The 12,618-nt window shown below is 35.8% G+C and overlaps 1 protein-coding gene across 4 annotated transcripts in view; it reads right to left on the bottom strand.

The window, feature by feature from the left end:
• macf1a (microtubule actin crosslinking factor 1a) overlaps positions 1 to 12,618 on the bottom strand; it is an 826,555-nt gene that overhangs the window by 656,824 nt on the left and 157,113 nt on the right. For all 4 annotated transcript variants that reach the window (XM_039739817.1, XM_039739818.1, XM_039739819.1 and 1 more), the window contains exon 5: positions 9,084 to 9,176. In XM_039739817.1, the coding sequence (XP_039595751.1) occupies positions 9,084 to 9,176 (93 nt within the window). The remainder of the gene's footprint in view (positions 1 to 9,083; positions 9,177 to 12,618) is intronic.

Below are 12,618 nucleotides of genomic sequence, written 5' to 3'. Positions count from 1 at the left end.
CATTTGTAGCATCAGATGTAGTATTGGATCCTGAAGGGAGATATGTGATGGTCATGGGAGACTTATCTAACTGTAAAATGATTTTGATAAATGTTTATGCACCTAATGTTGATGATAAGGAATTTATACAAAATTTATTTGCATCCATTCCCAATCTGAACACTCATAAACTTATAATGGCTGGGGACTTTAATTGTGTTCTAAATCCACTTTTAGATAAGACTTCCTCCACAGGGGAACGCAACTAACACCGCAAAGATAATTACAAAGTTTATAACTGATCACAACTTATCAGATCCCTGGAGGTTTTTAAACCCAAATTCAAGAACATATTCTTTCTACTCACCAGTACATCATTGCTACTCAAGGATTGATTACTTCTTTATAGATAATAACTTCTTGCCTAAGATTAAATCTTGTAAATACGATGCTATTGTTATTTCAGACCATGCTCCGATGATCTTGGAGCTGAAATTACTAAGCCCCATACACTCACCCCAAGAGATGGCGCTCAATCCGCTTCTATTAGCTGACGAGAATTGTACTGAATTTATATCCAAACAAATTGAATTCTTTCTAGAGACAAATACATCCCCTGAGATCTCTGCAGGAATACTCTGGGAAACTCTTAAGGCCTTCTTAAGAGGACAGATTATCTCATATCTTTCCCACAGAAATAAATCCGCGAAGAAAGTAGCAGAGATAAAAAGCGAAATTACTAAAATAGATGAAGAACATGCCAGACTACCAAGCGAGACTCTACATAAGAGGAGGCAGGCTCTACATTCAGAATTAAACCTCTTGACAACTAAAGAAACCGAACAACTAATTTACAAATCCAGACATCATTATTATGAACATGGAGAGAAAGCTAATAAGCTTTTAGCGCAACAAATTCACAAGCAAGATGTACGCAACGCAATCTTGTAATTACTAACACTAACGGAGATAAAATCATCGAACACAAAAATATAATGTACACTTTTAGAGACTACTATAAATCCCTATATACTACTGAGTTTAAAGAAGACAATATACAATCTAATGCATTTCTGGATAAATTACAGATACCACAAATTGACGCTTTTAGTGTGGAGGAACTCGATAAACCTCTGTCATTATCAGAATTACTGGATGCTATAAAGTCACTCCAAGGTGGAAAAGCAGCAGGCCCTGATGGCTACCCTGCAGAGTTTTACCAGAAATTCTCCGCTCAGCTAGCTCCCTCCTATTAGCAACATTTACAGAAGCCAGAGATAACCAATCTCTTCCACAAACCTTTCGCCAAGCACTAATCACTGTCTTTCCAAAACAAAATAAGGACTTATTACAATGTGCATCATACAGACCAATTTCACTTCTGAATAACGACGTTAAAATACTCTCTAAAATCATAGCTAGAAGGATGGAGAAAGTGCTCCCTCAGTAATATCACAAGACCAAACTGGATTTATTAGGGGCCGACACTTATCTTCAAATCTTCGACGCCTGTTTAATGTAATATACTCACCAACTAAATCAAACACCCCAGAAATATTATTATCATTGGATGCAGAAAAGCATTCGACATGATTGAATGGAAATACCTTTTACTATTTTGGAGAAGTTTGGGTTTGGCCCAACATTTGTGCATGGATTAAATTACTGTATACTAACCCAGAAGCTTCAGTTTGCATCAATAACATTTGCTCAGACTACTTTAAACTAGAACGTGGCACAAGACAAGGATGCCCTTTGTCACCACTGCTGTTTGCAATTGCCATTGAACCACTGGCAATACATTGTCGAAATACTGATCAGATAAAGGGGATTAGCAGAGAAGGACTGGAACAGAAAATCTCATTATATGCAGATGACATGGTACTGTATATATCGGACCCAGAAAATTCTGTGCCTGCAGTCTTAGCAGCACTCACAGAATTTCAAAAGCTCTCTGGTCTCAGAATTAATCTGAATAAAAGTGTACTCTTTCCGTGAATTCGCAAGCATATAATATTAGATTAGACACCCTTCCTTTTATCATTGCAGAACAGTTTAAATACCTCGGGGTAAACATCACAAGTAAACATAAAGCTCTTTATCAACAAAATTTCGCGCCTGCATGGAAAAAATTAAACAAGACTTGCATAGATGGTCAACCCTTCATCTCACACTAGCTGGAAGAATTAACACTGTTAAGATGAATATTCTTCCTAAGCTCCTTTTTATTTCAAAACATACCAATATACATTAATAAATCGTTCTTTAAGCAATTAGATTCAACAATAACCTCATTTATTTGGAATTCTAAACATCCACGCATCAAAAGAGCGACCCTACAAAGACAAAAGGCAGAAGGCGGCATGGCTCTACCTAACTTCCAGTTTTATTACTGGGCAAATATACAGTCGATAAGAACCTGGACACAAATAGAAGAACATACACAGGCATGGACCGCAATAGAAGTAAAATCCTGCAGTACTTCTTTGTATTCCTTGCTTTGTGCTCCAATAAACACACGCTATCGGCAATACACTAATAACCCAATTGTGCTCCACTCACTTAGAATCTGGAACCAATGTAGAAAGCATTTTAAGACGGAGAAGCTTCTTTCTGTGGCACCCCTGCAAAAGAACCACCTCTTTCAACCCTCACAAACATATGCAGTTTTAATATCTGGAAAAATTTGGAATTAACTTGCTTAGAGATCTTTATATAGACAACGCCTTTGCATCCTATGAACAATTACATTCCAAATTTAACATTCCAGCTACAAATTTCTTTCACTATCTTCAAATCAGGAACTTTGTTAAACAGAACCTTCCAGATTTTCCTCATCTTGCACCCTCATCCACGCTGGAAAAATTATTGCTCAATTTCAAGGAGTTAGACTCCATCTCTACAATATATAAAATCCTTTTACAATCCCTTCCTTTCAAAGATCCAAGAGGACACTGGGAAAATGACCTCTCAATTAATATATCAGAAAAGGAGTGGAAAGTAGCAATGCAGAGAATTCACTCAAGCTCCATATGCAAAGCATACAATTATACAACTCAAAATTATATATCGAGCACATCTGTCTCGACTAAAACTCTCCAAAATGTTTCCAGGGCATGATCCAACCTGCGAACGTTGCAACCAAGCCCCAGCCTCACTAGGTCACATGTTCTGGGCCTGCACCAAATTAACATTATTCTGGACAAAAATTTTAATTACCTCTCAGACAGTCTTGGACTCACAATCCCTCCTAACCCATTAACAGCTGTGTTTGGGGTTCTTCCAGAGGGTCTTAAAGTGGAGAAAGACAAACAAATTGTGATTGCATTCACTACACTGTTGGCACGCAGACTTATTCTGATAAACTGGAAGAACCCAAACTCTCCTCTTTTAAGTCATTGGGAAACTGATGTGTTATATTATTTAAAATTGGAAAAAATCAAATACTCAGTTAGAGGATCTGTGCAGACTTTTTTCAAAACATGGCAGGATCTAATCAGTAATATTTTGAAATGAGTTTATAAAGCACAGAGAATTTGTTGATTTAGGTATTTTTAAAGCCTTAAATTTTACACGCTTGGCTTGCTCTCTCTCTCAAGGGTGGGGATCGATCTGTTCTTAGCATAATTCTTTTTTTTTTGTAAAAACTTGATTGCTATGTATTGATTGTAATAAAATTAATAAAAAAATAAAAAAAAAAAAAAAAGAAGAAAAGAAAGTGATCATGCAACGGCGCTATTTAATGACACTTGCCTAACTCATTTCAGAAACATTTTAAAGGGGAGGACTAAACAAAGCTCCTTTGACAGGTTTCTATTGAAACATCCTACACATGAAAGTGACGCAAGCATGGCAAAAAAGAAAAAAAACTAGTTAAGAAGAAAATTAAGTTAAGCAAAAGTGAAGTGAAGTGAAAGAAAAAAACATTACAATACGCTAATCAGCTTCGCCAACATCTGTTTATTTCTTTAGATTCTCTTTTACGCATTAGGTTTTATTTTGTTTGTATACAATATTTGTTCATTATACTGTAAATACATTTTTCTTATGTTGAAAACATTTAACAAAAAACTGGGGTGGTTTCTTGGGGGCTGGCACGAATTAATCTCATTTCAATTAATTTCAATGGGGAAATTGACTTGAGATACGAGCATTTTGACTTACAAGCTCGGTCACGGAACAAATTAAACTCGTATCTCAAGGTATCACTGTAGTTCCTTCCAAAGTTGCATGGTTGAAGTCTTCTTCTTTCACATAGTCAAAATGTTCCGTTAGGATTTTCATGAATGATTGTCCCCTAATTCTTCAGCATACTTAATGTATATTAGTACAAATCTAAAACAAACACTAATGTATTCTTCAGCCACAGATCCAGTTTTAACCCAAATGTTTTGAAAACTATCATGAAATACAAGAAGCGATCATTCCTATTCATAACAACAAAGAAATCAAATAAGATTGTAATCAGAGTTGAAATAACTAAACAATATTGTGATTTGTGAGCACAGTTTTTGTTTAAAATACATGATTAGCATACATGCATTTTCTACCTAAAGACAACAGAAAAATTTTCTTAGGCAGCTATAACAATCTAAGGGTTAGCTGTACATGAAGGTAAGTGATTGGAGCAGGCACACTGTTCAAGGCAGAATGATCTTAGAGAACCTAATACATACAGTACGTAGTATTGGTCATTAGAACGTGCAAATAACTCACTGAATGTGCTAAATTAGATTGTAATCCAGACTCATCATTGGTCAGTGGAAAGTGCATGTATAAAAACTTGTCAGGGAGCCACAAAGCCAGACGTGTAATATATAAATCTGAAGACAACCACGTAGGGGTGGGAGGTATGACCAAAATTCTATATCACGGTATTTTTCTAAATTATCCCGGTTTCACGGTATTCAATGGTATTTTTTTCCCCATGCATGAGTGGATGTTAACCACATTTTCCACTGCAATTACTGGCTAAGAATAACCTATTCCACTGTCAAGAGTATTGTACATTGTACAAAAAAAAAAAAAAATTTAGTGTGCACACAAGTATTAATATAGTTTTGCATTGCCCCATAAAGTGATAGTTTTCAAGAGGGTGGCACTAATGGGGAAGGTATCACATTGCATGACAGATGCAGTAAAAATATAGCACCTTTTTATTGAACAAATTTTGCAAAAACAAACTATAATTTTGACAACATATTTTCAACCATACAAAGAGGCATTTAGACTTAGTAAAATATCCAGAAGTGCTTGTCAAAAATTGTATTGCACCGAATATGTCTTAGAAAAGGAATAAATAGTAAATATTTTTTGTAAACCAACTACACTTTGTTAATGTTAACAATCTCTGTCCACTGACACGTTAAAGTGACTTTTTAAACAACTTTATCATCATTAAACTGCATAATATTTAAACTAATAAATAATAACAATAAAATAAATAATAGTATTATTACTGATAGTTGCACTATTACTTCAAGACTTCAAGCCCAGGTGCATTACACAGTATTCACCAAATTAAAATAAAATAAAACAAGTGCAACTTGGTGATGACATCTTTACCAACTGAACCATCATTCAGGCAAACTGCATTAATATGGACCTTGCTTCAAGCTGGGAAGAAACAAACAAACTATATGTCAAGAATAAAGTCAACATTTCCACTTTATTCTCACTGTTTATGTTGAGATTAAAGTCGACATTTCCACTTTATTCTCATAGTTTACTTCATAATTTAAGTAGAATGTCGTAAACTAAATTTCTTCCTAAAATCAATGTTTAATCAATTACTTAATTTACCCCGTCATAAATTAATGCAGCACATTAAATGCTTTGTGTTACGTTCCCCGACCCAGTGGTTAATCACTACGCTTCTTAAACCGACTTCCTACCCACTAAGAGAAGACAGCAATCACCATACAGAATCCATTCACTTCATGATATCCCTGCTTTCTGAAAATTTAGAATGCTAAGAAAAATACTTGATATCATTTTCATGATGAAATGCATTAAAGCAGGTATTACACATGCACGGTAGTGAGGCGGTAGTGCTGCTCCCTTGCAGTAATGGGTCCCCAGGTGTATGTTCAGTGTAGAGAACTTTATGGCAGGTGTGACGATGCTCCAAAAAACTGGATGTATGAATAGCTTTCGCACAGGTTTAACTTAAATATTGTGCAAATGTTGGGTTTCTGATCTGCTGGTCGGAGACCAAACACAGAATTCAATGCATGTTTTTCTGAGCAGGCTATCTTTATTGCATGCATGCTGTCTCCATCTCACGTACCAAAACACCAGTTCCTTTTTCCTTCCTTTTTCTTTCACCACATAACCAATCACCACACGATAAACGTCTTTGCGAAATTAAAACTAGTTATAAACTTAGCCCACGGAGTGTTCAGAACTTTAAAAATATCTTCGTTATACATGTTTAATTATGCCATCCATTCACAGTTGCGCCCATCTCTGAACGAGTCAGCCAGCACATCGCAGGATGAATACAAGCAAAACATACACTAGCAGGGTCAATATAGCACAACAAAACCCCACATCCTACATGACTTTGAAAGGAAACTGAAGCACGCCGAGTAAACCCACCAGAAAAACATGCAAATGCAAGGCAGGCATGCCGCCGTGCCCCCATATGATTAATGCATGCTTTAATACATTCCACCATGAAAATTATATTAAGTATTAGCTTAGCATTCTAAATGTTCAGAGAGCAGGAAGATCATGAAGTGAATGTATTCTGTGCGGCGATCGCTGCCGGCGCCTCCTCTTAGTGCAAGAAGAAGTCAGTTTAAGAATCACTTAACACAAAGCATTTAGGTTTGAGAAAATCTAGTAAATTAAATATTCATTTTACGATGAAGTTTAGTTTATGATGGTCTACTTTAATGACAAATTACGAGAATAAAGTCAACATGTCATCACACTATTACACAGTACCCAGGTACATTACACTGTATTGAAAACAAATAAAACAAGTATAACTTGGCTTGTGGTATAAAAACAGTATTTACACATCTGAGCTTTTAAAATTAAAGTTATCTCCAGGCGACGGACGTGACTCCTTTTTTTCGGCAAAAGTTCTTCTGTTCATCATGTTCAACTTTACTTTTAGTTCAGTTTCGGAATGCTCTCTGTCCATTTTCACTGCGTGGCATACATAAGCTACCGCCCACTATTTGGTGGTGTAGCAGTGAAAAAGAGCCCTAGTGCAACAAATCTGTGTTTTAGCGGTGTAGCAGTGAAAAAGGTCCCCACTTGAACAGTTTCCTGCTGCGCCACGTTCCGAACGTCGTTTAGGCAATTTAAACCGGTGTTGTGGTATAAGAAAAATCCATAACATAAAAAAAATAAACGTTTTTCGGTATGAACCGGTATACCGCCCAGCATTACAACCACGAGTGAATTTTGCATAAAACTGATTGGGAATATGTACACGGCTCAGTGAGTGACACATTTCTGAACCAAACCAAGACCCCACAAAGGCAGTGCTCAAACCAGGTGCAGTGACTTTGAACTGCAAAGATCAGATGTGCTGTCATTAACCAGGTCAGACAGAGGGCAAGCTTCTGTTTATAAGGAACTGTCTATAGTCAAAGACTCCTTAAAAAAAACCCTATCAGACATATGTCATATGACGTAGGTCAGGTGTGCAGGGAGGATATTGCATGTTTTAAAAATAAACATAACTGTTTATAAAAATAAACATATCCAAATGCAAGGGAAAAACTTTTCTCTGGCATCAGATTATACATTGGCATTCAACAGCATTTATTTACAAATGGTAAACGTGAATGATATGTTGTCACAGGTGCTGTGTGTGCTCTCTGTTGTTCAGCATTATGAAGATAATGTAGGAGTTGATTTAAGCGTGAAAAAATTGACAACTGTATTGATGAAAATACAATGCAAAATACGCATTTGAAGTAAATGGTGTGCTACACTCCATTGAAAGGACTGCCATTAAGAGAGCTGACAATGAAAAGCCACAGGAGATATAGATTTCAGTACTCAAAACGCCTGAATTATCAAATTTGCCCAATGCCACCAGTAGATGCACAGTTAAGGATACACAACATCCACCTTCTGACTGTACATCTAAATGAATAACTAAAGAAATAACACAATACTATTGAATTGGAAATGCAAACAAGCCAGGACAAAATTGCTGAAGTATTTTAACACATTGAATATGCATGGATAATAATGTTTATCTAAAATCTGTTTACTGTTGTTAAGTGATATAGTGACTCAATAGTTAAAATGACAGAAAGGAATCGTAGAAGACAAAGGCACTTCTGAAACTTGTAGCGCGCAATAGCTGTAGTCGTCTACGTGTGTGTGCGTGCGTGTGTGTGTGTCGTCACCATCATAGTGCTCATTACAATGTGCAAATGAATTATTAAGCTTCATTTACCTGGTGCCACTGCACTTCAGAATGGATAACAGCAATTTTAGCCTTTTATTTTCTCTCACCATCAAGTCTTTGTTCAGTATCTCTCCTGAAACCCCAGTGGTGGTTTAAAATACATGAATTAGAGAAATTGGGGGCAGTATTTTAGGTAGAAGCCTTGTGAATTAAGTGTTTGCTGTGCAAGATTTTGCTGCTATTCACTACACACTTTTTTCCAGGTCATCTGCAGGCGCATATTCTCGCATGTGTAGACCCCAAGAGATAGCACAGATATGCCTCTATGCTCCAATGAAAAATGGAACAGAAATTGTCAAAGTCTCCGCTAAAGAACTGTAAGACAACTTTATGGTTCCAATGGCTTCTCTTTGACTTTATGTGTGTATAAAATTACCACACTGCAATATATGTATATGAAACGTACAACGTATGAGCTGCAATTCAAAAAAGAACAAAAAATTTCAAAAAGGTTGGCATACAAAGATTCCAGAAGGAAAAATAACATACACCACATTCAGACTCAATCGCTTCTGTAACTAAAGTCATGTGAATTTCACTGTTCTTTTCAGTTCTTTGCTTGACTTCTCACTACATTCATAATGGCTAACACAGTGAAACACCCTAGTACTACTATTCTTTTCTTAAAGCATCTATAGAAGAATTTTTCTTAAGCAATTCATACCTGAAAGTGTAGAATAATCGTCCAAATAAGACCAAGAGTGAGTTTGGGGTTCCCATCTGTAATGTCATCATTTCGTATATTTACAAGCTTTACCTGTAAACCAACAACAGGACACATATTTTGATTATACTCCAACAAACCTTCAGACTCATGAAATATTAATATACGTTAACTCAAATTTAAAGTGATTTGAAAATTGGGAGGTCTACATAATGTATTGCAATAAAAAATGTACTCAAATAAACACTGTTTATTACATAAACATAGTTACTTTAATGGATATGTCAGCTTTTGATCTAATAATGACTAAAAATACAATTTAACCTATGGGTAACCACTCATAAATATAAAGGGTGATCAAAATATTTTTAGCCATAACAAGTAAAAGAAAAACCACTAAAATCAAACAATTTTATTTTTCAACATAACATCTGTCAACGCTAACATACTTACAACAATGTTCAGAATTTTAGGACATTAAAATAAATCAAATCACTGTTGTGCAGTACACTTAATTTCATCAACTGAAATAGTGTGTCCCACGGAGGCAGACCTTTAGAAACAGCAGTACTCAAACATGGGGCCTCATGCATAAACGCCGGGCGTAGAATTCACACTATAACATGACGTAAGCAAAAAAGCGGAAATGTGCTTATGCACAAAAAAATCCAGATGCATAAATCTGTGTGAACGCCAGCTTCCACGTTGTTCTACATAAATCCCGCTTAGCATGAAAATTAACTCATGTGCATCCGCCTGCTGCCCCACCCCAACTCCTCCCAGAATTAGGCCTCTTTAAATATGCAAATCAATATAAATAGCCCTTAACTTCAGTGTTCTGTGAAAAGGCAATGGCAAAAGCACAATGGAAAATAGAATTTCAGCGAATACCAAGTGGAGGCAAGGAAAAACTTACTATTTGTTGGTTTAAACAGTGGTAAAAAAAAACAACAAAATAAAGTCATTATGCAGCTAAATGACCACCTCAATAAACATGCTATTCTTGATAAGTTTCAGTCGGGCATCAGAACAAATCACAGCACAGAAACTGAACTTGTTAAAATAGTAAATAACTTGCGGGTAAATGCAGATAGGGGCCATTTATCTGTTCTCATCCTCTTAGATCTGAGTGCCGCATTTGATAACAACAACAACATTTATTTATATAGCACATTTTGCTACAAAAAAATACCATTGATCACAATATTCTTAGAAATCGCCTTAGTCAATGGGTGGGTGGGCCTCTCTGGCAGTGTCTTAAATTGGTTTGAATCCTACCTGGCAGGTAGAGAATTCTTTGTGAATTATGGTAATTATAACTCAATGATACATGATATTCAATATGGTGTTCCACAAGGCTCTATCCTGGGTCTGCTGCTCTTTTCAATTTACATGCTTCCGTTAGCTCAGATTATCTCGGGGCACAACGTGAGCTACCACAGATATGCTGATAACACACAGCTGTATTTGTCAATAGCCCCTGATGACCCTGACTCTCTTGTTTCACTAACACAATGTCTTACTTGTGTTTCTAAATGGATGAGTAGTAATTTTCTCAAGCTAAATAAAGAGAAAACAGAAATTTTAGTGATTGGCAATAATGGATCTAATGAGGTTATTAGAAATAAACTTGATGCATTAGGATTAAAAGTCAAGACGGAGGTAAAGAATTTAGGGGTAACTCTTGACTGTGACCTGAAATTTAAATCGCATATTAATCAGATCACTAGGACAGCATTTTTTCACTTAAGAAATATATATCTACTTAAAAAAATATAGCAAAAATTAGACCTCTTATATCATTGAAAGATGCTGAGAAACTAGTTCAGTCGACTAGATTACTGTAACGCACTCCTCTCAGGACTACCCAAAAAAGACATGCATCATTTGCAACTAGTGGAGAATGCAACTGCTAAAATCCTAACTAAGAAAAGAAAATTCGAGCACATTTCTCCAGTTTTGATATCACTACACTGGTAACTTGTGTCATTCAGAATTGACTTTAAAATACTGCTTACGATTTAGAAAGCCTTAAATAATCTCACTCTATTGAATATATCGGAATGTCTGACAGCTTATATTCCAAATCGTAACCTTAGATCTTCAAATGAGTGTCTGCTTAGAATTCCAAAAGCTAAACTTAAAAGAAGCGGTGAGGCAGCCTTCTGCTGTTATGCACCTAAAATCTGGAATAGCCTGCCAATAGGAATTCGCCAGGCTAATACAGTGGAGCACTTTAAAAAAACAAAAAAAAAAAAACTGCTAAAACACATTACATTAACATGGCTTTCTCATAAATTCATTTTAGTTTAATTCTGATGCTCTGTATATTCAATTAATTATCACTACTATTCATGCTGGCTCCAAAATCCGTGCTAACCTCTACTCTCTCTTCTGTTCCTTTCCTGGTTTACCACCTAATCAAAGCACCATGATGTTCCTACATTGATGGATTAAAGGCCAGAAGTCCACATGACCATCATCATCAAGTCCTTCCATGAGTACCCCAAATACAATGAAGACTGGTCATTTATGTTAGGTAGAATGCCTAGAGGGGGCTTGGCAGTCTGTATGGTCTGGAACCCCTGCAGATTTTATTTTTCTCCAGCTCTCTGGAGTTTTTTTTGTTTTTTCTGTCCTACCTGGCCATCAGACCTTACTTTCATTCTATGTTAATGAGTTTTTTCTTATTTTTCTAATTTATTTATTTTGTCTTTTTTCTCTTTCTTCACCATATAAAGTACTTTGAGCTACATTATTTGTTGTTGGTGATCGAGTGACATAACGTGTTGGAGAAACTCGAAAGCTCAAGTTCACAAAGTCGCACAGTGCCTGAAATAAAAAAAGAAGTTGTCAGATATCAAAGTCGCCGTGAAAAGGAGAGTCGTAGCCCACCGTCTGAGTGTCATATGAAACCTTATTGGGGTACAGAGGAAAAAAAAAAAGGCACACAGTGGGGGGAAAAAGCATGAAATGTCAACTTTAATCTCGAAAATTCCACTTTAATCACGTAGTTTATTTTGTCATTAAAGTAGAACCATCAAACTTCATCTTACAATTGTTTAATTTACTAGTTTCTCAAATCCCATCGTAACTAAAGTAGCACATTAAATGCTTTGTTTTGTATTTGATCTACTATGTGCTCTATGTGTGTGAATAACTACGTGCTGCCGGAATTTCTCTTCCACCGACAAGACACAGAATCCATTACATTCATAATACTAGCAGAATACCCAGGCGCTTCGCAGCGGAGAAGTAGTGTGTTAAAGAAGTTATGAAAAAGAAAAGCAAACATTTTAAAAATAACTTAAGATGATTGTTAATGTAATTGTTTTGTCATTTATATGGGTGTTGTTGTCATATCTATCTATTTATATATATCTGTATGTATATATATATATATATATATATATATCTGTATATATATATATATATATAGCAAAATACCTGCGATTGGCAGCGGAGAAGTAAAAGAAAAGGAAACATTTTAATAATAACGTAACATGATTGACAATGTAATTGTTTTGTCATTGTC

Source organism: Polypterus senegalus, chromosome 17 (genome assembly GCF_016835505.1).
Source record: "Polypterus senegalus isolate Bchr_013 chromosome 17, ASM1683550v1, whole genome shotgun sequence".
In the NCBI taxonomy this organism is placed as follows: domain Eukaryota; kingdom Metazoa; phylum Chordata; class Cladistia; order Polypteriformes; family Polypteridae; genus Polypterus; species Polypterus senegalus.
The sequence above is the reverse complement of the archived record's forward strand: the minus strand, read 5'-3'. Positions and strand labels throughout refer to the sequence as shown.